A 15,742-nucleotide genomic window follows, 5' to 3' on the forward strand; every position below is an offset into this window, starting at 1 on the left:
TGAGGTCTAGCTGAGCAAACTAAGGGCTACAGTAGGTGGAGTTCTCCCAAGGAAGGGAGGAAGATTTGAATCACTTCAACTATGCAGACATGGACGGAAGTGATCAAAGAAGCCAACAGCGGGAGTATGGTTCCTTCCTGGAGGTAGAGTACCAAGAAATTGTGCCTTTCCATCCTTTCCACATGGACCAGTGGCTATACTCATCCTTTCTCACTGGGTAGGGCAACAGGGCAAGCAATTTGGAGAGATACTGAATTATTGTGTGAAGAGAGGTATGGATGGGGGATGGGGAGGGTTGCTGTTGGTCTCCAATGGCAGGCACGTTGCTGACCATTGTTGATACATGCTCGTCTGATCCACTGGAGGGGATTTCTGTTCCAGGAGGCCATCAGTGGCTTGCTGTGAAAGCTCCAGCCTTAGCCTCCACCTCCGTCTCCTGAGGCACTAGTGTTGAGACATGTAAAAAAGATTGGTCCTGTTCCTGTTGGCACTGTGCTGGGGTTTAGTCTCTGTTCACTGATCTTGGTGTCCCTTCCACCCACCCAAACGAAGAGCATGTAGCTCAGGACAGGCAACAGGTACTGCTCCTGCTACATTGTAAGGCAAAGGCCATCCTACCTTTGTGTCTCAACAGGATTGATAAATGAAATCATAGAGCTGCTCTTGTGCTGATCAGAAGACCTGCAAGAGAGATGTTCAGTGGAATGTGGCTAAAGCATCTTCAAGGGGAGGTGCTGGTCTTATGGTACTATTTTTGGCCTATTATTCCTGTAACCTAGGAAATGACCTGGGTTCAAATCCCACCGTGGCAGATGGTGGAATTTGAATTTAATAAAATTCTGGAATTAAGAATCTAATAAAGATCATGAAACCATTATTGATTGTTGGAAAACCCCATCTGGGTTCATTAATGTCCTTTAGGAAAGATAACTGCCATCCTTACTTGGTCTGACCTGACTCCAGACCCACAGCCAATGTGGTTGACTCTTAAGTTGCTTTCTGGGCAATTAGGAGTGGTCAATGAATGATGGCCGAGTCAGTGTCATCCTGTGAATGAATGAAAAAAGCTTTCTCTGAGAAGTAGTTTGAATGACAGCTTCTTACCAGTCATCTGACCATGGTTGTAGCTCCTCAGTGTAACTGACCAGAGGATTCATTGCTTCTTGATTTCACTGAAAAAGCTCTCCTCATGATGCACTCACTTTGGTAACTCTGAGTTTTAATAATTTGATTTATCTTCGCATACATTTCTCACAGAATGGTGTGGCATATGGAAGGATGTTGTCGGCTGGTTAATGACCAATTTAAGCCATGTGAGTGTCCTTCCTTGAACAAGATCCTGAACTTCAGAACCAGAGGCAGGAGTGTGACATACTGAACCACGCAAGAGCAAGTAATCCTAGTGATTTGTTACCTGATCAGGAAACAGCCTTAAAGACAGGGAAATCCAAGATTCAGTGCTGAGTAACTTCTTAAGTGTCTTTTCAATTACATCTAAATTATATTGTCACCATACACGGGTTCCTATTCCCCTTCAATCATCCAGCTTCTCTCCACTCCTCTCCTGTGGAAAGCTGACAGAGGATGGAATAATATTGGGATCCCAATCTGATGTCACTTTCTTGAACTTCATCACCCTACTATTGTTAACGGGGACTGAAAATAATCTTTTTTTCAAACTGGTGTTTAGTTGGAGGAAATGTCTTCTTAGCCAGTACTGAATGTTGAACAACCAATCTGACCATTCAGAATAGTGGAGGTGTCAAGAGCAATGCTACAGCAGTATAACTGAAGCTGATAGTGTACACATGTAGCTGTTCTGTTTTCAGATGATATCATTGTGGAACGGCAAATAGAAGACAAACAGACAAGGTAAAGCATATATTCTTGGGGGATTACATATATTACGATAAAGTCATTACCTGGCAATGACTAAATGGATAAAAAATGAACCTAGTGAGAGCAGTCTGACACAAGTAGATACAGGATGAGGGGCTATAGGCAGTTGTCAAAGGCTGTAGCCAGGTTGCAATGACAAAGGATAGTTTTTTCGTGGTCATAGTCACACAGGATTCAATTTGTGATTATGATAAGGACAGTTTTAGTACTGCAGTGCAACCAGAATCCTAATTGCTGGGTTTTTAACTTGCTTTGAGGAAAGAGAAGTTTTGAGATTGAGCCTTATTAAATTCTTTGAGGATGTGACAAAACACATTGATGAAGGGAGAACATTGGATGTGGTGTACACGGATTTCAGCAAGACATTTGATAGGGTTCCCCATGGTAGGCTCATTCAGAAAGTAAGGAGGTATGGGATACAGGGAAATTTGGCTGTCTAGATACAGAATTGGCTGGCCCAGAGAAGACAGAGGGTGGTAGTAGATGGAAAGCATTTAAATTGGAGCTTGGTGACCAGTGGTGTTCCACAGGGATCTCTTCTGGGATCTTTGCACTTTGCCATTTTTATAAATGACTTGGATGAGAAGTGGAAGGTTGGGTTAGCAAATTTGCTGATGACATGAAGATTGGTGGAGTAGTGAATAGTGTGGAGGGTTGTTGGAGGTTGCTACAGGATATTGACAGGATACAGAACTGGGCTGATAAGTGGCAGATGGAGTTCAACCTGGGAAAGTATTAAGTGATTCACTTTGGACAGTCAAGTTTGGATGTAGGGTACATGGTTAAAGGCAGGATTCTTGGCAGTTTGGAGGAACAGAGGGATCTTAACATCCATGTACATAGATCCCTCAAAGTTGCCATCCAAGTTGATAGCGCTGTTAAGAAGACAAATGGTATATTGGCTTTCATGAGCAGGGGGATTGAGTTTAAGAACCACAAAGGTACACTGCAGCTCCATAGTGTCCTGGTTAGACCACACTTAGAATATTGTGTTCAGTTCTGGTCACCTCATTATAGGAAGGGTGTGAAAGCTATAGCGAGAGTGCAGAGGAGATTTACCAGGATGTTGCCTGGACTGGAGGGCATGTCTTATGAAGAAAAATTGAGGGAGATAGGGCTTTTCTCATTGGAGTGAAGAAGAATGAGAGGTGACTTGGTAGTGGTATATAAGATGATGAGGCATAGATAGAGTGGATAGCCAGAGACATTTTCCAAGGGCAGAAATGGCTATCACTAGGGGCCATAATTTTAAGGTGATATAGAGGAAGATTTAGGGACATGTCAGAGGTAATTTCTTTACATAGAGCGTGCATAGATCATAGAACATAGAAAAGTACAGCACAGAACAGGCCCTTCGACCCATGATGTTGTGCCAAGGATTATTCCTGATCTAAAATAAAGTAACCTTACCTACACACCCCTCAATTCATGCTATCCATGTGCATGTCCAGCAGTTACTTAAATGTCCCCAATGACTCTGCTTCCACCAGCACAGCTGGTAATGCGTCCCATGCATTCACAGCTCTCTGCGTAAAGGACCTTCCTCTGACATCTCCTCTATACCTTCCTCCTAATTAAATAAAACTATGACCCCTCGTGCCAGTCAATCCTGCCCTGGGGAAAAGTCTCTGGCTATTGACTCTACCCATGCCTCTCATTATCTTGTATACCTCAATCAGGTCACCTCTCTTCCTCCTTCTTTCCAGAAGGAGAAAGCTTAGTCAACCTCTCTTTGTAAGACAAGTCCTCCAGTCCAGGCAGCATCCTGGTAAACCTTCTTTGCACCCTCTCCAAAGCCTCTGTATCTTTTGTATAATAGGGCGACCAGAACTAGACACAATATGCCAAGTGTGGTCTCCCCAGGGACATGTAGAGCTGCAGCAAAACCTTGTGGCTCTTAAACTCAATCCCCTTGTTAATGAAAGCCAGAACACCATATGCTTTCTTAACAACCCTATCCACTTGGGTGGCAACTTTGATGGATCTATGCACTTGAATACCAAGATCTCTTTGTTCTTCCAAACTGGCAAGACTGCTGTCTTTATTTCTATATTCAGCATTCAAGTTCAATCTTCCAAAATGCATCGTTTTGCATTTATCCAGGTTGAACTCCATTTGCATTTCTCAGCCCAGCTCTGCATCCTGTCTATGTCGCGCTACAGCCTGCAATAGCCCTCGGTAATATCAACACACCTCCAACCTTTGTGTCATCAGCAAATTTACTAACTCACACCTCAACCTTCTCATTCAAGTCATTTATAAAAATCTACAAAGAGCAGAGGCCCAAGAACAGAGCCCTGCGGGACACTGCTCATCACTGACCTTCAGGCAGAATACTTTCCATCTACAACCACTCTCTGCCTTCTGTCAGCCAACCAATTCTGAATCCAGATAGCCAAATCTCCCTGTATCCCATACCTCCTGACTTTATGAATGAGCCTACCATGGGGAACCTGATCAAATGCCTTGATGAAGTCCATATACACCACATCCACTGCTCATTCTTCGTCAACCTGTCTCATCAGCTCCTCAAAAAACTCAGTAAGATTTGTGAGTCATGACCTGCCCCTCACAAAGCCATGCTGATTGCCTTTAATCACATTATGCTTTTCCAAACACTCATAAATCCTATCCCTCAGAATGCTTTACAAAACCTTGCTGACCATAGGCGTAATTGACAGGGATTTCCCTATTACCCTTCTTGAAAAGAGGACCAACATTTGCCTCCCCCCAATCCTTTGGTACAAATCCCATGGAGAGTGAGGAAGCAAAGATTTTCACCAGCGACTTAGCAACCTCCTTTCTTGCTTCCCAGAGCAGCCTAGGATAAATCTGGTCTGGCCCTGGGGACTTATCAAACTCAAAGTTTGCCAAAATTTCCAGCACATCAACTTCATCAATCTTGATCTGTTCAAGTCTGTATCCCAGCTCCTCAATGTTCGCATTCACAACAAAGTCCCTTTCCTTAATAAAACTGAAGCAAAAAACTCACTTAGGCATTCCCTATCTGCTCAGACTCCACACGCTATCCCTGACTGGCCCTACCTTCTCCCTCATCATTCTCTTATTCCCCATGTATGAGTAAAATGCCTTTGGGTTCTCCCTAATCCTTCCTGCCAAGCCCTTTTCATGCCGCCTCCTGGCACTCCTCAGTCCATTTCTGAGCTCCTTTCTAGTAAGCCTGTAATCCTCTAAAGCTGTGCTAGATCCTTGCTTCCTCCACCTTATGTAAGCTGCCTTCTTCCTTTTGACGAGAAGCTCCTCTGTTCTTGTCATCCAAGGCTCCTTAATCTTACCCCTTTTTCCCTGTTAGAGGAGCAAATTTGTGCATTACTTGTAACAACTGCTCCTTAAACAGTCTCCACATGTCTGTTGTGCCCTGTCTGTGGAACAATTGCTCCCATTCAGTACTTCCCAACTCTGTCTGATAGCGTCATAGTTTCCTTTTTCCCAATTGAATATCTTCCCTTGGTAACTGCTCCTTTCCCTCTCCAAGGCTATGGTAAATGTGAGGCAATTGAGGTCACGGTTACCAAAATGTTCTCCCACCTCAAGATTTGACACCTATCCTGCTCATTGCCGAGCACCCAATCCAAAATGGCCTCTCCCCTCATCAGTCTGTATACATACTGAGTATGTAAACCCTCCTGAACACACCTGACAAAAACAGCTCCACCAAAACCATCTGCACTAAGGAGGCTCCAGTCAATATTGGGAAAATTGAAGTCATCCATAACAACAACCCTGCTACATCTGCATTTTGCCAAAATCTGCCAGCTTATGAGTTCTTCAATCTCCCTACTGCTATTAGGGGGTCTATACAACACCCCCAATGAGGTGGCTGCTCTCTTGCTGTTCCTAACTTCCACCCATACTGACTCAGTAGACAAACCTTCCTCAACAACCTTTGTTTCTGTAGCTGTGATGCACTCTCTGATTAGCAATGCTACATCCCCTCCTCTTTTTCCACCCTCCATGTTCTTTTTAAATGTTCTAAACACTGGAACATCAAGCAACCATTCCTGCCCCTGTGAAACCCACATCTCCGTTATGGCTACATCTTAGTCACAACATAGTCCCTGGTACTGGTCAATCTTATTTCTGACACTCCTTGCGTCAAAGTAGGCACACTTTAACGGATCCCTTTGTTTCATCATGTGAAAGAACTTCCTGATAGATTCACACATCCTGTCACTGCCCCATCTATAGCTACCCCCCTCTCAGATATATAGCTCTGGTTCCCACCCCCTTGCCAAACTAATTTAAACCCTCCCGAACCACATGAACAAATCTCCCACCCAGTTCAGGTGCAACCCATCCTTCATGTACAGGTCCCACCTTCCCCAGAAGGCATCACTATGGTCTAAGTATTTGAAGCCCTCCCTCCTATCCTAGCCTTGCAGCCATGTGTTAAGCTGCACTCACTGACTGTTCCTCACTGCACTGTCTCATGGCAGCGGTAACAAACCTGAGATCACTACTCTACTCGTTCTGCTCTTCAGCTTCCAACCTAGCTCTCTATAGTCACTTTTCAGATCCTCAATCCCTTTCCTAGCTGTATCATTGATGCCAATATGTACCACGATTTCTGGCATGGAATGTACTGCCAGTGGTGGTAGTGCAGTCAGATATATTCGAGATATTTAAGTGACTCTTGGATAAGCATATGGATAAATGTATAATGAAGGGTATATAGGTTAATTTGATCTTAGATTAGGATAAAAAGATCGGCACAACATTGAGTGCCGACGGGCCTGTCCCGTGCTGTACTGTTTTATGTTCTATGTTCTATGAGATGGCTGGTAATTTATAAAGAGACTGGTGTTAATGTGGTTCAAGACAATTTTATATACCAAGAGAATTAATAGAGAGTGTAAAGTGTTCCCATAAGAAGATTGGAGGAGGAAAATTTTACATTCTTTTAAACAAAAAAAGCAGATGAAGTTCCACATCTATGAAGAGAGCAGAGTTATTGAATGGAATTGTATTTATATTATTTCAGCAAAAGGCGAGAACTGGCAGCATGGACCAATGTGCCTTCATCTGTGCTGCAAAAGTTTCTTTGGAATCAAAGCATACTACGTACAAAGGTCTAATCGTCATTTTCAATTACACCTTCCCCTTCTTGGGCTAAATGGTATTCTTCAGCACTAGTGACAGTTGTGGGTTAAAAGACAACGAATTTGTTTTTCTGCATTACTATTTCACTGCGAGCAATGATACTAGATTAAGATTTTTATCACGTTTTAACTATTGACAGATTTATAAATCTAATAATTGGTTGGATAGATTAATCAATAGTCAGAGTCAGTGCATACATTGGATTTCTTATTTGACTATTAAAGTAGAGAATACTATGGGACGAGATCACTTGATTCTAATTGAACTAATCAGGAAGTCATACAAAATGTTCCATTTCCTTCAAAACAGTTATTTTAACATATGCCATGATTTCTAAACTACACATATTCAAAGCTGCAAAGTATAAATATGATTGTTTTTATTGTGCTGTTCACCATATTATTCTAGACATGTTTGTCCCTTAGACCTTGAAATTGATGCCCTTGAAATATCAACACAAATTGAAATTGGAAGAGCACTTCAGTATGTCTGGAATAAACAGGAAGGGAAATCATGGAGAGTTAATATGTTTGCCAGAGATTTTGAGCTTCTTCCAAAAGCTATGTTCAAGGATGTGTGCTCCTAATGCTGGCACTTGGTTATTTTATATATTTGTATATACACGCATCATATGTATATTTCCAGATAAGTACATTTTCACTGAATCAATCATGAATGACATTCACTTCACAAATATCATTCAATTACCATTTCCAACGAAAGATGATCTAATCATTGTCCCCTTGACATGCAATGGGCATTGCCATCACTGAAACCCCACTATCAACATCCTAAAGGGTTACAATTGACCAAAAACTGAACTGGACTAGCCGTATAAATACAGTGGCTACAACTCATCTCTTGATTCCCCCGATTCTGTCCACCATCTACACGGCACAAGCCAGGAATGTAATTGTACACTTGCCTGGATGGATGAAACTTGAATAACATACAAGAAGCTTGGCATCATCCTAGACAAAGTAGCCCATTTGAGTGGCAAACTAACCATAACTTTCAACATCAATTCCCTTCATCATTGATGTACGGTAGCAGCAGTGTGTACCATCTACAAGACAAACTGTAAAACTCACCAAACCTGCTTTGGCAGCACTTTCCAAAGGCATGACTTCTCATACTGAGAGCAATGGCATTGGATGCACGGAAACACCACAAGCAGACATTCCTCCTCCAAGTCACTCCCCATCCTGATATCACCCTCACTGTTGTGAGTCAAAATGCTGGGACTGCCTCCCTAATAGCACAGTGAGTGAGCCTGCAGTGGTTCCAAAATGCAGCTCAATTAGAGCCTGCCAATAAATGCCCATATCTTGGGAACAAAGCAACAAAACACATCATAGAATCCCTGCAGTGTGAAAACAGGCCCTTTGGCCTAACAAATGCACACTGACCTTCCAAAGAGTAACCCACCCAGACTCATTCCCCTACTACTTTACATTTACCCCAGACTAATGCACCTAACCTACACAGCCCTGAACACCACGGACAATTTAGCATGGCCAAATCACCCTGAGCCGCACTTCTTTGTGATTGTGGGAGGAAACCCACTCAGACAAAGGGAGAATGTGCAAACTCCACACAGGCAGGAATTGAACCCATGTCCCTGGCGCTGGGAGCCACCTTCCACCCGAAAATATCAATGTTTTCCTGGGAAACACAAAACCGGTGTTCCCTGAACTATATTAATGTCAATATTTTCCCAGTGCCCTGGCCCCGGAATCAGTCTACCTGTGTGATACCCACCACCCCGGTGGAGATGAAGAATAACAGGAATTATTTGAGGGGGCACCATTTGCCAGCAACATGGGGTCCCTGATCCCCTGTGACTTCTCCAGAGCTCATTCCTGCGGGCGGTTATCTGATGCCAACATATGAATAGCTTCTCTATATCATGCTAGCCTCTGGGTTGAACCAATTTATCATTCCAAAGTACACAACCACTTGCATGGACCCAGTTTGCTGTGGGTTTCCTGCGCTATTTCTATAGCATGGCTCCAAGGAAAACAACAGCAGGTTTACAGTAAAAGAACTGCGGGTGCTGGAAATCAGAAACAAATTGCTGGAAAAGCTCAGCAAGTCTGGCAACAGCTGAGGAGAGACATCAGAATTAAAAGTTTTGGGTCCAGCGACCCTCCGAAAGGTTTTTCAATCCCTCCTGCCAAAATGTGTCAGACAGACAGAGACGGGCACTGACTTGGGAGCCGGGGGGAACGCAGTCTGGAGGGGTGGGCAACTTTGGTGAAATCGGTGCAATCTGAATCTCCGGCTACATCCGCTCCATTGCTGGAACGATTTTCAAATCGCAAAGGGCATCTCCCCCGCAAAGAAAAGGTGCCAATGACGAACCTGCTGGAACCAGCTTCCAGCCTCTGGGTATCTCCGGTATACCGCCGCAGGGTAACGGGGGGTAAGAGAAACTATGGTTCCCCGAAGAACAGTGAATTGGAAAGGACGTGAGGAAGCGAATACACAAAGTTCCTGCGACTTCCTGACAAAATTTCACTCCCGGCTACCAATCACCTGAAATAAAGCTAGGGGGAAAAAAAGCTGGAGAAACTTAGCAGGTCTGGCATCATCTGTGGAGTGAAAAATGGAGTTTCCAGTTTGATATGACTGTACTTCAAGCTGAGTTTCTCCAGCGCTGTCCGCTTTTATTTCAGATTTACACCATCAAACGTTTTGCTTGTATTATCAGTCTCCTTGAATCGGTCACTTTTTAAAGCATCAGAACATTACAAAATCGTTTTCTGTGTGGTCTGTTAAGTTGCTGACCCGTGTATTATATTTTAATGTATCATTCTTAAAGATATTAACTTCAGTTCTTAGAATTACAGTTAGACGAATTAGAACCAACAAAAATGCATGTTTTGATCACAGTGTGTCCCTTTTTCACTGTCGACTATCTCATATTGCATTGGGAGTTACAGGTAAAACAGTGTTGTATCTCACTGGGACACTAACGGAAGCAGTTTCTGCTGCCAGAAATTCCTTCATCAGCTCAGTGGAATACATTTATTCTTAGCAAACACTAGTTTAGCATTTTATGGAATGCAAATGTGTTTCAAAGCAAAGTTGGCGGGAGACCTAGATGAACCTGTACAAAGCATCGTCCAGTTGTACCTGAACTGTGGGCCAATTCAATAAATACAAGCAGGCTTTAGTTCTTTATCAGACAACTTTTATTTTTATCTAAAATGATAGTAACTTCACCGATTGCGAACCATCACAGGGCCAAATCTGCAATTTTGTAAATCACCAAAGTAAAGACAAGCAGAAAGCCTCAACACTCAGTGTAGAACTGCTATATGGGTTGTGAGACTAAGCACATCTAGTGAAGCCAACACTTAGTTTCCTTGGGTAAATGATGCAATTATCCTCTGACGCACTGAATTTCTCTACAATGACCAGTTTTTTTTTATATAACCGCAGAACAACGCAGTCACTTTTGAACTACAATCAGAGACAATACGGTTACTGAAGTAGGTTAACACTGAGTCGGGGTAGATTTTCTTTCCTAGCGGAAAGTGTTGTTCAAAGCTGCCTACAGAAAGCCTCTCTGTAACAGGATGAATCCACTTGCCCTCATATCACAATTGCAAATTAAAGTGAATATTGAAAGTCAACACATGCTAACATTTTTTCACGTTAAATGTATCGCAATAATGAATTACGATAGTCAAAATAATAATTGGATCATTGTCTGCAGAACTTGCATTTGATAATTTTCTTGAAAGCACTTTGGAACTCCTTATTGAAGTAAGCATATATGATGGGGTTGAGGAGTGAATTGGAGTAGCCTTGCCAATTAATGACAGAATGGAGCCAGGTTGGCATATAGCATTGGTGTCCACAAAATGGCAACACAAGGGCTACAATGAAAAATGGCAACCAGCAGAAGATAAAAGTGCCCATAATGATCCCCAGCGTTTTCACCGTCTTCCTCTCCCGGGCGAGAGCCACCTTTCTCTTCGCTTCAATGTTCTTATCATTCCGAGCTTCAAAGCAGGATGGGGATTGGCTGTTGGTGCTGTTGGGCAGTTGGAGGTGACTTTTGGAGTTCTGCTGAACTTCGATCACTTCCAGAGCCGAGCCCTGCTCTCCATGTCTGACTGCCCCGTTGGTACAGGATGGTTTGGGCTCCACGCTCCGCTTCCAATTCTTGCTGTTCTCGCCGTTGCTTTTCTTTTGGAAAGGGGCGGGAGAGACGGTCAGGCAAGTGTCTGCCACTTTTTGCTTCTCGGTTTTCTTCACGGTCTTGCGGATGCGGAACCTGGCGGCTTTGAATATTCGCCCGTACAGGACTAACATCAGTATCAGGGGGATGTAAAAAGCGCCGAAGGTGGAGTAAATGGTATAGCCGGGGTCCTGGCTAATCCTACAGGCGTCGGGGTCAGCTCTATCTTCGGGGGTTCTCCAGCCCAACATGGGCGGGATTGAAATTAAAAAGCCGATCAACCACGTCAGGCTGATCAGAACAGCCGCTCGTTTGGGAGTCCTCTTGTTGACATAGTCTATTGGGTCTGTAATAGCCCAGTACCTGTCCAGAGCAATAGCGCAAAGGTGCAGGATAGAGGATGTACAACACAACACATCTAAAGAGATAAAAATGTCACAGGTTACCTGTCCCAGGGTCCACTTATTCAGAACTTGGTGCAAAGCGGCCATGGGCAGCACTAACACCGAGACCATCAGGTCTGTAACAGCCAGTGAGCCTATCAAATAGTTGGCCACATTTTGGAGAGAGCGCTCCAGCGCTATAGCTGCGATCACACAAGTATTTCCAATGATGGAGCACAGGATCATAGTCCCAATGAAGAATGAAGTTACCACCTGATAAGTCAGCGTCACCTCCGAGAAGTTTGTCTGGTTTTCCTGGGAGTAGGAAAAATTGCTGTTGTTAAACCTTTCCATCCCGAGAGCACGGAGAAGCGGGCTTGAGGGAGTAGGAGAGAAGTTGTGTCAATCCAATAGACTCCAAATTCCAGCAACGTTACATTATTGAGAGGAAAAATGTAGCCCTGTCGCTACATTCCTTCGTTCTGTAAATCGTTGGCTTTTCTTTCAACGCATGGTGTTTGAATGAATGAATATATACTGCCGCCGTCCAGGATACGTCAGATAGCTAATAGGTGTCTGTAAGTGTGTCTTCCCATGCTGATGATCAAGTCTGTGTATGCAGCAACAGCTAGGACCACAGCTACACTTGCATTCTTCGCTCCCTTTTCTTTTGCTTCTTCTACTTTGACAGACAGGTTTTCTGATTTCTCCCAGCCAAGGTGGGTATGCCCCCCCGCCCCACCCCCCACCGCTCTGCTTGGAGCAGTTCTGACTGTCGAATCAATAACACAGGCGGAACTGGGACATTACCTTACGTCTCTGACCGTTTTCCCTGCGTGTCTTGCCCAACGTGATGACACTGAAAAGGAAATGTGCCCATTACTTTGTCCCAGAGGGAATGCCGAGAGTCCATTCGGTCTCCGCCGTGTGGAGGCGTTTGCTTTTGCGGTATGTTCTGTACCAGAGGAAAAAACACACAAAAACAAAACCACGGAAAATGAAATACTGGCTGCAAATACCATAAAGCAGTTCATGGTACAGATGGATAAACATTTGAACAATTGTATGGTGATAAACATTGGATAGATATTTATTCAACTTAATCGCCCCTAAACTATTTTCCATAACTTTTTAAAAGAGAGTTCTCCCTCAAACTGCTGCGACAGCAAAGAGGAAAAGGATGCATTGTGAAAGGAGATTGGCACAATGTCTTTCTGTGGGACAACTTGAAAAATACTCCCCAGGAGGCAGGATTTGGCTGTCGGAATCCAATATATACTATCACTGAAATTATTAATCCATTGCAATGCTGCTGCTCAAGGCGTCTGTTGGGTTTGTGTGAGGGATTTACCTTCATTCTTGCTGAAAACAATAAGCTCTGAAAGATCACTTCAAACGTTGGATGAGGAGCTCTTTTGCTTAAATGCCGAAATGGAAAAAAACTACAATTTTAATTTATAAGTTTTTTTTGTAATAATGATATAAATGAGAATGACTTTCCCCATTGATCCTTTCCCCACAACAATCGTTTCAGCACCATGGATGGCTCCTCGTGCAAAGGAGATCTACTGCCACCTAGAGAGCACTAACCCGAACTTCCCCCATTAATCCGGACAATCAAATCAGTCCAAATCATACACAAGCAGTTTTCTCTCAAATTACATTAGTGAATATTGTCCATTTGTTGAATGTTACTGAGGTCCGATGTGATTTTCTTCATTCAACGAATCTTGAAGTTCACTGAAACTGATCTGTAAAATGTCATTCATTTCTTCCGTTAGATTATAACAACTTTTCGGACATTATTTTCGTAATTTAAATAATCAGAAGGTGCATATAATATTCTTTAGGTTGCTTCTGGTTTAATGAAATGGAATTGAGGATATTGAGGCTGTGAATTTTCGTTTCCACAGTTGACGTGCCTGCTGTCAGCATGTCTATGGGAGTGAGCGGATTGAATTTATTTATTTACAGTTTAGAGTTATTTTATTCAAATAATCTATTATTCAACAAAGCAGCTATACATTGGAGTCGATCAATCTACGTCCATTAAATTAGTGTTTAGTAAAATAAATATTTTGTTGTCTTGTCGAGATAGCCCGAATTGTTTTTTTTCAATCAGAAACATTTTGATAAAGCTTGATCACAAACTTCTGAATGCATCTGCTTGATAGGAAATGTATTTGCATTATTTACTTGGTTCACACCCATCCTTAGATGCTATAATTGAGTGTCATAGCTGGACACTGCCTGGTGTGTGTTTCAATTTACTGAAAAATCAAACAAAAGAAATACTCGAATCTCCAGGAGCTTCGCCCGGGAATCTCGCAGCAGATGCGCCGATTGATTCTGGGGTAAACCCCCATCCACCAGCGGGAAAGGTATTGGGGGATGGTGGGAGCTGGGAGGAGAGAGAGACGTAATGAAGTAGAAAGATAGGCTCGGGCAACAAATGAATTAAAACCACCTCGTAATAGATGTCATATTTTTAAAAACTGACGAGCTCGTCTAATCACGGAGATTGTGGCTGCTCTTCCACCAAAGCCCAGGTTCATAACTCGAAAGAAGCAAGAAAAAAGATTGCTTTTTCGGCCAACTTTACCTTATTTCCGAGCTGCAACCTCCTTTCTTCGTTTGTGGAAGTTCCTGATGCAGAACCAACCACATCCTGCTCCGGGTTTATTGTTGTGATATCCCTGCTCTTATATCCAAGTGAATGCTGTTTAATGGGCAGTGCTCTGAACGTCCGGGTACTGTATATTTTATACCGAAAGTACTTTTATGTACTAAACTCAGCAATTATCACAGTTAAGGTATAATTGTCTCTGATTATCATTATGATTAAAACCAGTTAGAAAATAAAAGTTTGCCCAGATCAAACCAGTAATCTTTCAATGTGAATGCTTTATGTTCCCATTGATCACTCCCTTTAGCATCCTTATCCTGTATTTTGTCCAATTTTTGTCCCATATTCTTTCATTTCCACACTTCACAATCTTTTGCATTTCTGATGTCTGGTTGATTGTGTTCCTTCCCACACTCCTCCCTCCGCTGTTAATTTGAATTACCTTTCATTATAAAGACCGCATCATTACCAAGCCATGTGTCATTACGAAAAGAATTACAGCAACAGAAGAGGTACGGTTTTGATCCTCTGAAAGGCTTCTTCGTGTGACGAAAGATGAAGTGTGTGTATGGGATGGGGGCAGGAACAAATGAAGATGCTCACTGGAGGACATGTCAGTCAACTTTCTATTGAAATTATTCTAACTATAGATACTATTCAACTTATTTTTTTTCTTATTTTTCTGTCAGAACCTCGCACATTGTAAATAGCTGTTATCTCTCCTGTTGTATCTGTTTTTTTGTCATACAGTGTGTATTATCCACTACCATTCATATTTACAGAAGTATATATCAATCATGCCATTGTGCAATCAAAGGGATGAACCGGAGCTAGCTACACAGCTCAAACGTTTATTTGCAAAGAATGGAATTGCTCCGCTAGGTTTGGTAGTTTCCTGAGTGCAATTTACTGGGTTTGACACGTTATAGTAATCACCATCGTTAGTTGCACATTAATTATACAACATAGGCAGGTGATAGACATTAACAGACTTGGAGCTCTATAAATGTGCTGATTCCTATTTGTTCTTCAAAATCTTTTTAATTATTTAAAATTAGATTTGAAGTATGGTTTTACAATCAATCATTCCAAATGAAATATAGACACAAAATTTGATAGCAAAATTTCTGAGAACATATTGATGAGAGTCCTTGCATTGTAAACAATTCGAAGTATGGCAATCTTTAGAGTTGTTGACCATGCAGATGAAATATAGCATCAAGCTATTCTTAAATATTGAACTTGCATATCTTAATTCAACTAATTATTTTGAGTTCTGTAGTTGATAGCTGTTATGAAATATGTCTGTATGCAAGGAGTATTGAATTTAGGAGATTATGAATAATCTTACAAAAGAATAGCAGAATTGATTGTCCCTGTTCTCAACTGTGTCCAGACTGCAATCATGCAAGTCAATTAAATAACTGGTAATTTGGTACAAGACAATTTAGCAAGCCTTTTTTCCAAAAACTTTCAACTGTTTTATATTTTTGTGATTGCACTCAACCCCACAAGTGCCTA

General features: G+C 42.3%; 1 protein-coding gene across 1 annotated transcript; it reads right to left on the reverse strand.

Moving 5' to 3' along the window:
- Positions 1–10,731: 10,731 nt before the first annotated feature.
- Positions 10,732–11,949, reverse strand: htr1aa (5-hydroxytryptamine (serotonin) receptor 1A a). The gene has a single exon (XM_060822710.1). The coding sequence runs from the start codon at positions 11,947–11,949 to the stop codon at positions 10,732–10,734; it is 1,218 nt and encodes a 405-aa protein (XP_060678693.1).
- Between the last annotated feature and the right edge of the window lie 3,793 nt (positions 11,950–15,742).

The sequence above is a fragment of the Hemiscyllium ocellatum genome, chromosome 1 (genome assembly GCF_020745735.1).
Source record: "Hemiscyllium ocellatum isolate sHemOce1 chromosome 1, sHemOce1.pat.X.cur, whole genome shotgun sequence".
Taxonomy (NCBI): Eukaryota; Metazoa; Chordata; class Chondrichthyes; order Orectolobiformes; family Hemiscylliidae; genus Hemiscyllium; species Hemiscyllium ocellatum.

Coding starts and splice junctions, on each gene's coding strand:
- htr1aa (XM_060822710.1), bottom strand. CDS start 11,949: ATGGAAAGGTTTAACAACAGCAATTTTTCCTACTCCCAGGAAAACCAG.